This window comes from Suncus etruscus, chromosome 4, assembly GCF_024139225.1.
Source record: "Suncus etruscus isolate mSunEtr1 chromosome 4, mSunEtr1.pri.cur, whole genome shotgun sequence".
NCBI lineage: Eukaryota > Metazoa > Chordata > Mammalia > Eulipotyphla > Soricidae > Suncus > Suncus etruscus.
The window spans coordinates 88,910,347-88,923,461 of NC_064851.1; the positions used below are offsets into that span (position 1 = coordinate 88,910,347).

Genomic DNA, 13,115 nt, shown 5'->3' on the forward strand with positions numbered 1-13,115 from the left:
AAATCGTGCATTTTTAAAAAAGATCTACTCATCTTCTAAGTAGCAGAAAATTTAAAAATGTCTAAAATTTATCCAGTATTATAGTAAAGAGGCTAGAGCACTTGCCTCAATATCTGGCACCCCAACCACTACCAGAAGAGATCTGTGAGTAAAGAGCCAGGACTAAACTCAGAACTGGTGGTAGTGGCTCCAAAACAAAACAAAAAATAATTTTAAAGTTATGCATCAAAAAAAAGTTGAAACACATTACAAATTTCAGTATCATGTATATACAAAAATCAGTGCAATGACTTTTATAGCACCCTAGTGATTATGTCATAGTCATAGTCAATCTTCTGAGAATGTCAGTGCCTACATCTTCTAACAAGTACATGGATCTTAAAAGTTATTTATGACAAAATGAAATAAAAATAAAAACACTTCCTTAAAGGTGGGGGAAAGAAAAGAAGAAAAGGGTAACTGGTGACACTGGTGGCAGGTAGTGTACACTGGTAAAGGTATGGGTGTTGGAACATTATTGAATTAAACCTCAATTAAAAATAGTTTTCAATAAGTTAAAAACTAGAAAACTTCCTTAGGATTGGTTGAACTACAGGACAAACAACTTAGTCACCGATATTGTTTCTCTATTCCCATCTCCCTCTTTTTAATAACTACAACTCAAGCAACCAAGCAACATAATAATATAAATAGGAAAGTGAATGGAGAGAGAGAGTACAGAGGGTTGGGTGCTTGCTTATCATACAGTCGATCAAGTTCAATCCCCCAACACTCTATTATGTTCCCCAAGCACCAATCCTTGAGGATAGAACTAGGAGTAGTTCTGAACACAGGTGGGTGTAGCCAAAGAAAAAAAAAAACAATAATAAATGTGACCAGACATATAGGGGTTAAAGAATGTAGGTTGGTTCACCAACACCACAAATGGTTCCTAGAGCCCTACCTAGAGCCCAGAGCCAAGAGTAAGCCACAAGGACAGAAGGCTGTAGCCAAAATAAAAGATAAACTACTGTCATCAAGAGATCACATATTCTTTATTGTTGAGAATGCCACTATAGGCTTAAAGAAATAAAATGGCTGCTGTTGAACATAGAAATGTCCACCCTCCCTTCTTCTCTCCTTCCTATGCTCCCCCCAGAAAATAAATAAATAAATAAATAAGTAATAAAAAACAAATGCAAGACCTCAAAAAGAAGAATCTATTTGCTTTATTAGTTTGTTTTCTTATAGATCTTAGAAGAAGGACCAGATAACTTTTGGAGTGGGTAGGGAGGGATGATACAGAACAGTGGAAAGAACCAAAGGACACTCATTACTGAGGGCACAGGTGACTGACTTCCCTTCATTCACAAAGATAAATGCTTAAGAGTATAGATACCTGTACTTGATCAAGTTTAGTGGGAAACCATAAAATCAAAGAATACCATGAAAATAAGATTCACACTGGCTCAATAACAATTGAACATAGCTAGACATAACCTAAGAAGTAAACTCCATAGTAGAATTAATCTTTTAAGAGAGAAAAAAGAAGGCAGTTGTTAGAAGCAAAGAGATGAGAAAAACAAAACAAAACCAAAAACATCACTCTAAGTTTCCAAAGTTCTATGGTGGTGTTAAATTGCAAATCTTAGTTAAATTCTATAGTTTTAGAAGATTTTTTTATGGTGAGTCTAGCAGTTGTGTTTGGAAAAATCATGTATTTTTTCATATTTTATTGAGGATGTTCTCTTTCTGTAAGAATCAAACTAAAAGAAAATAACTTTAAAATGACTCTTAAGAAGCTAATATAAAACTAATATAGGGGGGCTGAAGTGGAAGCACAGTGGTTTGCCTTGCATGCAGCTGACCCAGGATGGAAGTGGGTTCAATTCACGGCATCCCTATGGTCCTGAGTCAGGAGCAATTTTTGAATGCAGAGCCAAGAGTAACCTCTCAGTACCACCGGGTGTGGCCCCAAAACAAAACTAAACTAATATAGGAGCTTTAAACTTAGAAGCCTCAAGATGGAATTTAAGAACTTTTTCTATAGTGATCCAAAAGAGGAATTAGAAGATAAGTAGTCCTTTACACATCTCCATGAAAATATAAATTTTCTTTACCAGTTTTATGTTTGATTTTAAATTTAAAGGCTGGGAGTCTGAGAGAGAGTACAGTAGATAAGGCATTTGCCTTGCACACAACTGACCCATGTCTGGTTCCTGGTATCTCCTGAGCAACCACCAGAAATAGTTCCTGAGTACAGAACAAGGAATAACACCAGGAATGCCCGCCCCCCCCCCAAGAAAAGAAATTTAAAGGCTGAAGAAACAGAGGATAAGATGGTTCTCCATGTAGCCAACCCTCATTTAGTCCCTAGCTAGCACTGCATATGATCCCTCAGGGATGTCAGTAGAGAATTACTGAGCACAGAGCCAGGAGTAAGCCCATAAAACACAGCCATGTGTAGATAAAAAAATAAAAATAAAGGCAATTTCATAGGGTGAGAATTGCCATAAGGACTGAAGCGAATGCTTCAGTCCCCACAGTGCAATCTACAGACCACCTCCTGGATATCCCGAAGCACCAAGTAGCCCCTGGGCCATGGCCAGTTGTTATTTCACCGAAAACAACAACAACAACAACAACAAAAACAAAAGAAAACAAAAGAGGGTTATTATAAAGAGGTAACAAATTGGGTTAATTAAAAAATTATGGCTTTCTAGAGTTTATGAGAAATTTGCTCCTTTGAGTATTTTAAATTCTCGATCATGTATGAGATTTATTTGTTCTACAATGTATCTTTTAACTACCTCTCTCCATTGCTTAATGGATAGAAAAATATTTACAACAAAATTTACTCCAAGCAAAAGAAATAATCTAGTACTCTCTTAAATTCACCCAATTTTGTGAGCTGCCTTTGTATGGTGCCTACTTCAGATTTCATAAAATCCTTAACCCTTGAGAAACAAATTCAATTTTGCATAAACACACTAGCAGAGAAACCACTGCTCTCCTATCATCACAAACACTTGAAAAATAAAATGTCAGTATTTGAAAAAACAGGCTTCCTAACTTTCAATCACTTGAATTGATAAATCACAAATGTATGTGCCTCAATTCTCTTTTTTTATTTATAGTTATCACAAGGATGCTTCTACTTGATTGTATGATTTATATGCACAAAATCAAAGGCACATAAATATAATAATGTTTCTGTGGTACACATAGCATATTAGACTATGTTCTAAGGTATTCAGTTATTCAGTTATGTATACAGACAATTTCATCATAGATACATGATTTCCTATTTTTTTACAGAATAGATTTTTTCATCTTTATCACTTTACATTAACAATGATAATGAACACTAATTTTAAAGTTTTACTCTAGGGAAATGTATATATTGTTAAAATATGTTTCAGAAAAGTTTGATAATAAAATTAATGGATAACAGGCTTTTTTATTCAAAAATTTTTATTTCAAAATTCTATAGATAGACCAGAGAAACATTTCTGCATCTATGTGTTTGCCTTGAATGTGGCCACATATGAATCACATGTGGTTGCCCAAGCCTCACCAGAAGTGATTTTTGAGAGCAGAGGTAGGAATAAACACTGAGTAATACAAGTTGTAGCCCCAAAATAAATAAATATACAGATAAAAATAACTGTGGAAAATTAGAATAGAAAGTATTTTCAGATCAAAAAATGTACATATTTGTTATATTAGAGGGTACCACACTAATTTTGTTTATACACATATTAAAACCCTTTCCTTAAATTTATTAACAAAACCTTGACACCATATTTAACTTTCTTTGGAGGAGAGAGTCTCTGTGTTCAAGAGCCAAAAGCAGTGCTGGGATTTGAGCCAGGACACAACCATAGTTGCATGTAAGTTAAGTGCCTTAACCTCTGGACTCTCTCTAAACCTAGTCTTTTTTTTTATGGCACAATATCCCATAGACCTGAATATTAACCATAACCTAAGCTTCATAAATAACTTTGATGCCATCTTTAGTTTCAGGAAGATACATATCCTAGGAAATTTTAAATATGAGGGCAGTGACAGAATTACACAGATTCTGAGTCTGATAAACAAGAAACAATTCCAAGACTTCATTTCCCCTATTTAATATTATCTTTCCATTTTACCAAGACAGTGCCAATGCCTTTGTATGTTTCAAGTTTCCTTAGACTGCATATATTTTGGCCATTGTTTTCTTTATAGACATTTAACAAAGGAGAAAGAAAGTAACAACCAAGTTCGGAACAATATTTTAAATTTTCAGTACTAATCAGTTTCAAGTTACATCAGTTCTAGTAATTTCTCAAGTTTAGAACACATATGTTTAATTAAATTGCCGGGGAAAGGAAAGGCTAAACAATTCAACTATGTGCTATGTACTCTGCATCCACTGGAGGGAAGCAAACACTAGATTCTGAACCTTACCTGCAGTGGTGGTTCACTTTCTGGTCGCAATTCTTCAATTTGTTGCTGTTGCCAAGGAGCTAAACTGTAAGAGTCCTCTGTAGTTCTGCCTTCCAAAGGGTTTGTCCGCAACTGCTCTGTAAGCCACATCTGTGTCCTCACAGAAGGCTGAATGGGAACTCCATCTACCGCCTGTTGACCAAGCATTAAATATTTTGGAGGTTCAAAAGCCTGTGTGCTTGTCATAATTGGCTTGCTTTCTGGTAAGGCACTAAAGGTCATGTCTACAGTCTGTCGCCTGAGAGCGGAAGGAGAGGCTCTAATACCCTCTTTGCTACAACTCTCAAATTTATATTTGCAATCCAATGTTGATGATCGTCTTTTGTTTATCTCCTCCTTGGCTTCCAGCTTAAGCATCTCCATACTATCATGTAAGCAGGTAGGCCCAGTTGTCCTTAGTTGTGACACTGAAGTCTTGCCTCTCCCTGACTTTCCCAAACCACTTCTTGACTCATCTGTTTGCACAATGCCACCCTGGCCACAGTTATCAGGGGCACTTAGTTTGGATAAAGATGACCACTTTCGGAGGTGCTGAAAGTCCTTCATATCAAGTGATGAATCCTGCTCTCCCTTACTGAAGCTTCCAAATGACTGGATGAAGGTGGTATTCCATTTTGAGTCATCAGGTGCCAGTGATTCTCTGTGTTTGGAAGCTGAAGAGCTGGAATTAGAGGGCATAACATGGGCAGTATGAAGAGCAACCATTGATCGACTAGGTTTAAAGGACAATGTGCCACTTGAAGTTGAATGATCTGGAAAGAAAAAAAAGGTTTAAAATTAGAAGCATCAACAGTGAAAAAATAAGGCATGAAAATATATCTAAATATGAGGGTAGAAGCAATAGTACTGCAGGTAGTAAGTTTGCCTTTTATACAGCTGACCCAAGTTCATTTATGGTATCATATATGGTCCCCCATGTCCTGCCCAGGGTGATCTGAGCATAGAACCAGAAGACAACACCTTTGTTTCAATTTCAAATTTCCTTATACTGAATAGATTTTGGCATTGTTTTATTTTTGCAGCCATTTAGCAAATGAGAAAGGAAGAAACAACCAAGTTAAAAGACAATATTTTTAGGGTTTTTGTGAAGCAATAAAGTTTTTATTGAAACTTATTTAGAAAGCTGTGAGGGGGAGAGAGAGACAATACATGTTTAAGTGAGAACATAGGATTCTCCAGAGTAAGAAAAAGATAAACAAAAAAAGAAAGATAAGTGTTCAAAGTAGAACCTGGGCTTGAAGAGCAAGTGGTAAAAAGCTAACTTCTAAGACCAGAGACCTTCTGGTTCTGGCTGCTATTTACATCTGATAATCTGCTACAATTCTACCTTTCCTAGTTCAAACATTTCCCAAGTGCACGGAAAAAAAACAATTGTTGATATCAATCAATTGCAGCTCAGCATTTACCCTTACAAATTAAAATAATGTAGGGCCAGAGAGATAGCATGGAGGTAAGGCATTTGCCTTTCATGCAGAAGGATGGTGGTTCGAATCCCGGTATCCCATATGGTCCCCTGTGCCTGCCAGGGGCGATTTCTGAGCATAGAACCAGGAGTAACCCCTGAGCGCTGCCCGGTGTGACCCCCCCCCCAAAAAAAAGGCAGAATATGCATTAAAAAAATACTTTCCAATAGCAATAACAAAATCCAGAACACAGGGAAAAGTCTTAAAAAGACTGAGCATAAATAACTAAATAATTGGCACCCAAGAATTGGGAAGCTAATTATCTTTTAAGGCTGAGAGTAAATATTTCAGTAATATTTCAGCTGAGTAAAACAAATTGTTAGCTATAGATTCATTAAATGAATTACTCAAATTCCTTTAGTTTCTAACAGAAACAATACCAAATAATTCTGAGTCATTAAAAAGACTCATGATAAAAGCCTAAATGACAGTACATCAGGTACTAATGTAAGGAGCTTGCGTTGCAAGTAATCGATCTGGCTTCATTCTCTGGTACCTGAATGGTTTCCCAAGCCCACCAGAACTGATTCCTAAGTGTAGAACCAGGAGTAAGTTCTGAACACAGCCATATACGTACCCCCCCCCAATTTTTTATTTTTTATTTTTGGATCACACTCTGCAGCGTTCAGGGATTACCCCGGGCTCTGCACTCAGGAATCACTTTTTTTTTTTTTTTGGTTTTTGGGTCACACCCGGCGGTGCTCAGGGGTTACTCCTGGCTGTCTGCTCAGAAATAGCTCCTGGCAGGCATAGGGGACCATATGGGACACCAGGATTCGAATCAACCACCTTAGGTTCTGGATCGGCTGCTTGCAAGGCAAACACTGCTGTGCTACTTCTCCGGGCCCAGGAATCACTTCTAATGGGCTCAGGGGAACATAAGGTATGCCAGGGATAGAACCTAGGTCTACCATGTGCAAGAAAAAACCCTACCTGCTGTACTATTACTATGCTCAAAATATTTTTAATAAAAGATACTCATGAGTTTTTAGTTTTTGTTTTAGTAACATCTTACAGCATGTCAGTGTTACTCCCAACTTGCTGCTTAGGGATCACTCCCAGTTGTCACTCAGGGACCATGCAGTGCTGGGCATTTAACCATGGCCTCCCATATACAAAACTTGCACTCTATCTCTTTGAGTTATCTCCCCTGTCAAACAAGTATGATGTTTATTTTGGTTTTGGGATCACTCCCAGAAGTGCTCAGGAGCTGGAAGGGAAAGGAATACATACAGAACTGGGGGCTAGACACAGGCTTCTAGCATACCAAATACGCATATTAATTTTTAGCAGAAACAATGAGTATTTTTAGAAAGTGCTTAAATGTAAGAGCAAAGAAACAATTGCATACCATAAATACTAATGTGATAGGGGAACAAGAATGATAGCACAGGGGATAAGGCATTTGCATTAGCAGGTTTTCACCTTGATTGCATTACCAGGTTTTCTATCTTGACACCCCCAAGCCGTACCAGGAGCAATCCCAGACCTCAGAGCCAGGAATCAACTCTAAGAAGAGCTGGATGTGGTACCAAAACAAAACAAAAAAATCTAATAAAAGTACTTTGGTGGATAAATAGAGGCAATCAAAATATTTGATAACCATATAACTCAAAAGGTTTTACTATCTATGTAATGGAATATTTCATGACAATGAAGAGAAGTACCAATATATGATTCATGAATAAATTTTGAAAAAATTAAGCTAAATCAATCACAGTGAACCACATAGAAAATTTTATTCATATGAAATATCTAGAACAAAAAACTCTAGAAGACAGAAATATTGGTTACTTAGGACTGAGAGGAAAGATGATGTGTGAATTTCATCTCGGAAAGTTTAAATTTTATAAAATTAGTTTGTGGTAAGAGTTATAATTGTTTAAAAAGTATATTAAAAGACATTAAATTGGGGCCGAAGAGATAGCATGGAGGTAAGGCATTTGCCTCCCATGCTGACGGTCAGTGATCAGTGGTTTTTAATCCCAGTGTCCCATATGGTTGCCTGAGCCCTCTAGGAGCAATTTCTAAGCATAGAGCCAGGAGTTACCCCTGAGCACTGCCGGGTGTGACCCAAAAACAAAACAAAACAAAAAAAAGACATTAAATTACATAAAGTAAACTCTACCTCAATAAAACTGTCTTTCCTTAAAAGGAAAATGAGGCTTGAGAGAGCGCTCATGCAAAATGTTTGCTCCTCATCACCACATGGTCCCCTGTCAAGCACTGATAGGATTGCCTCTGACCAAAGAGAATTATTGGGGGGGGGGAGTCACACCTAGTGGTGTTCAGAGTTTATTCCTGGCTCTGCACTCAGAAATCACTCCAGGTGAGCTTGGTGGAGTAATTCTTCAAGGGATTGGAAACAGGTTGACTACATACAAAGTAAGTGCCCTTGCCTGTTGTACTATCGCTCCAGCTTCACACAGTAACCAAAATTTTTTAAAGCATAAAAGATAGGTAGAATTTAACTTTATAGACTAGAAAGAAAAACATCAAAAGGCAACATATATGGGAAATCTTGAGAAAAGCAGAACAAAAAGTATTAAGTATTTTATATGCATAAAAATATAATAATCATAACAGTAAATGAAAATTCACTTAAAAGATGAGAACTGTATAAATAATGGTTTTACTATTATAGAGGTCACACCTGGCAGAGCTTGGAGACCATGCATTGCTTCAAATCACAACAGCATGTGCAAGGCATGACATATCTACTTTTTGAGCCACAGTACCAAATCCATATACTCTTAAAATCCAGATAGATGTTTATAATGTTTATATGACATATGAACATATGACATATGATATCTTCTTAGGAGTTTAAAAAGAATTAGAAAAAAATAGAAACTTTAGAACTGTACATCAAGTATAAATGTCATAAAAATTACACTTTCCTAGAAAGCTTGCTTTTATTTTTTATAGTTTAAGGATAGTGAGCAAGTTGTTCCAATATGTCAGTTGATGGTCTATTTTCTAATAAAAGTGCAGTCAACATCTTGTGCAAATTTTAAATTATTGCTTTGTTACTATCTACTTGTTATCCATACTCCTATTTTCTTAACTATTTTGTATTTTCTTCAATGCCTTTGAGAAGCCACTACAAACCTTTTTAAAACAGAAAATCAGGGGCCGGAGAAATAGCACAGCAGTAGGGCATGTGCCTTGTATGCTGCCGACCCAGGACGAACAGTGGTTCAATTCCCAGCGTCTCATATGGCCCCCAAGGCTGCCAGGAGCAATTTCTGAGCTCAGAGCCAGGAGTAACCCCTGAGCACTGTCAGGTATGACCCAAAACCAAACCAAACCAAAACAACCAAAAAAAAAAAAAAAAAAACAAAACAGAAAATTTTAAAATTACCTGTGCAAAATAATCAAATACTTTTGGTGGTCAGTAAAATAGACAGACAGCTCTCTAGCTCTTTTTGTAGTCTTTCAATACAACAAAGTAAATTCTTTCTAGAGGGAGAAAAGGACAGCTCTGTGGCAGAGTGCCTGCATGGTACATACTAAGTTAAACTTAGCCCATTTCACAGACCCTCGTGCCAAGTGTGACACCAGCACCATATCAAGTATATGACTCCTAGCAAACACTGCAACTAAAGAGTGAGACCACAGCAACAAAACGAGCAACCACTGTCATTTCAAAATAATAAAGGGGGAGGGGCCCAAAAAGGTAGCATGGAGGTAGGGCATTTGCCTTGCATGCAGAAGGACAGTGGTTCAAGTCCGGGCATCCCATATAGTTCCCTGAGCCTGCCAGAAGTGATTTCTGAGTGTAGAGCCAGGAGTAACCACTGAGTGCAGCCAGGTGTGACCCAAAAAACAAAAACAAACAAATAAACAAAAGAATAATAAAGGGAAGGTGAAGTATTTCAATTTTTTAATACAAAAATATTTTTGTTTATTTTGGGGCCACATTTGGCAGTGCTGAAGTACTACTCATGGCTTTAAACAACTGGCAAGCAGAAATTCTTTTTTATAAGCTTACTGGCTTATATTAAATTGACTCAAGTACTTCTTTCCTGATTTTCAACCACACTAATGACAAGTTAGAGGATAATCTAAGATACAGCTTGTTGAGTCAACAATTCAAAGCAAACCTCATTTAAGGGCTGGGTATGTAATTCGGCAGTAGAATACTTGTCTTGCACATATCAGACCCTGTATTTGGTCCCCAGCAATGTCAAAATCCAAACAGAAAAAACAAGAACTCATTTTCTAAAGCTGGTCATAAAAGCAGCTTCCATTAATTATGTAAAAACTTGTTTTTAATGCCTTTTAAGATTTGATTCAAGGCTATGGGTCAAATCAAGTAGTTGTGCACAAGCTTAACAGTCCTGAGCTGGAGCCAGATCATCTTCTCCCCTCACCACCAATGGGATTGGCATCCACAGTGATGATTCCCCAGCACCACCAGGCCTCAGAACTACTAATCAGAATTTCTATGGGGAATGGCCTAAACAAATTTTCAAAAAAATTTTTTTCAATTTTATCCAACAATAGCATTTTCTTGATAGCCACACTACCAGATCCAATTTAAGCTATATAATCAAAGGTATGGGTTACTTTTTTTCAATAAAAAATTTTACAAAGACAGGGCATTTTCCTTGCATGCAGCTGACCCAGATTCAATCGCCAGCATCCTAAATGGTCCCCCAGGCCTGCCAAGAGTGATTTCTGAGCGCAGTCAAGAGTAATCCCTGAGCACTACTGGATGACGCCCCCCCAAAAAAATTAAAATCCAACTAAATATATCTTAATTTATGCCACAACCAGATATATGTAGAACCTCAGCATTACAACATTATCAAAGGAAGGGAGATATGAGAATTAATAAAACAATAAATATAGCAATCTTAAAAATCAAAGTAAATAGGAAAAAATGATACAATATCATATTCTGAATAACAGAAAGCAAAAGTCTACCTAACCAGAAAAAGTATGATATTTTTTGAAGTTTAAAATTCAAATATTTCGTTTAGGTACTTATACAGTTAAAAAAAAAGTAAGAAAAAAGGCAGGTAGTAACCAAATAATTTATTTAGCTTTTAGAAGGATATAAACAATTATTGTTTTTAATGCTCCTTGAAATGTAATTTTATAAGAAAATAAGTGGTTCTGTGTATAACCTTTAGCCTACTCCCATATGCAAATAAAGAACTTATGATTGTAAGGTTAAATTACTTTACTGAGTACAAATCTCAAAATAGAATCCTGGTCTCCAATTTCTCAACCTACTGTTGCCTGACACTTCTACTCTATGCCTCTTGTGGCATCTTTCCATCTTGTTTCTCCCTTCCAAAGATAGATAATAAAATTAAGACCTGGCTTAGGGGGTCAGGTTAGGGGGTCAGCTATCTCATAGAGCTAACACACATACATACAGGAGGCACCACTGGGAGTACCAAGCTCACAGTATTCTCCCTCTCCTCCCAGTACCACATATGGCCCAAAACAGCAAAGAAAAATCAGGCTTTTGTAGTTAGACTTGGGGAACCTCAGCTTCACTATTTGACTAGCTATATAAACATGGATCCTTTATTAATATAAAAAAGATCATCTATTTCACCTCAAAATGATTCTATAATAAAAGTAAATATAATATTAATTATATTTAAAACTTCATGTTACAAAAAATAATACTATATATGTTTTATTAAGATTAATATTAATTGATCAACTGAGAGTATGATAGCTGAAAATTATATAATGGAATATTAGTTACCAAAGTCCTGAAAGATTCAAAGTTAAAAAGTGGGGCATGGGCCGGGTAGGTGGCGCTGGAGGTAAGGTGTCTGCCTTGCAAGCGCTAGCCAAGGAAGGACCGCGGTTCGATCCCCCGGCATCCCATATGGTCCCCCCAAGCCAGGGGCGATTTCTGAGCACATAGCCAGGAGTAACCCCTGAGCGTCAAACGGGTGTGGCCCAAAAACAAACAAAAAAAAACAAACAAAAAAAAACAAAACAAAAAAAAAGTGGGGCATAAAATAAATGTGCAAACTCAACACATCAGATAATGGTTTGATATCTAGGATATACTCAGTACTTATAAAGGTTAACTCTACAAAACCTAAAAACCTAAAAACCCCTTCAAAAAATGGGAGAGAAAATGAACAGACACTTCTCTGAGGAAGATGAATAGATGGCCAATAAACACATAAAAATTTTCATCAACACTTATCATTAGGGAAATCCAGATCAAGACAACAATGAGAATATCATCTTACACCAGTGAAGATGGCACATATCAAAAATAATGAAAACAATCTCTGTTGGCAGAGATGTGGTAAGAAAGGAACTCTCATCCACTACTGGTAGGAATGCTGCCTGATCCATCCCCTTTGGAAAACAGTACAGAGGGTTCTCAGTAAACTCAAAATTGAGCTGCCATATGACCCAGCAATCCCTCTTTTTGAGTATCTATCCCCAAGACAGAAAACATTCATCTATAAGAATGTATGCACATCGCTGTTCACTGCAGCACTCAGAACAATAGCTAAGATTTGAAATCAACCTAGATGTCCAACAACAAATGAGTGGATCATGAAGATGTGGTACATATATACAATGGAATACTATCTTGCTGTAAGAAATGATGCAATCATGCAATCTTCAGCAACATGGATAGAACTAGAAGATAAGTATGTTAAATGAAGGAAGTAGGGGAAGGATTAATACAGAATGATATCACTTATATGTGGTATTTAGAATAACTCCACAAAGAAAGGCAATGGTCTAAATGGTAGTTGTCTCAAAAACTACTGGCTTCAGAATATAGTGAGAAGGAAAGAAACAGTGGAAGAGGAGAAACACAAAAGCTTATATTCTCTTTTATACTTCAAGGAGACCTGCAGGAACAGAAACAGCTATTTAGATGAAGCAGGTGTTCTTTCCATCCATATGTTTCTCTAGGCTTGTGAACAAAGCCTTACATATTTTGCTTGGCTCTACATTTGGTATATAAATTTTCTTTATAGATGTATTTAATAATACTTTAATGCTTTTATCCACAGAAACAGGTACAGAATGTGTTTGGAAGCCAGGGACTCTCACTACATTGCTCACTCTAAGAACTAAATATCCAAGCCAAAAATCAGCAGCACTGGAATCAAAAGACCCAAACCATAACATTCTAAACTTAAAATGGGCCTGTTATACTGGTAGGTCATGGAGCAA

The 13,115-nt window shown here is 36.8% G+C and overlaps 1 protein-coding gene across 1 annotated transcript in view; it reads right to left on the reverse strand.

The window, feature by feature from the left end:
- Positions 1-13,115, reverse strand: part of CEP85L (centrosomal protein 85 like) — a 97,981-nt gene that overhangs the window by 58,918 nt on the left and 25,948 nt on the right. Inside the window, exon 3 of the mRNA XM_049772617.1 lies at positions 4,432-5,222. Within this exon, the coding sequence (XP_049628574.1) occupies positions 4,432-5,222 (791 nt within the window). The remainder of the gene's footprint in view (positions 1-4,431; positions 5,223-13,115) is intronic.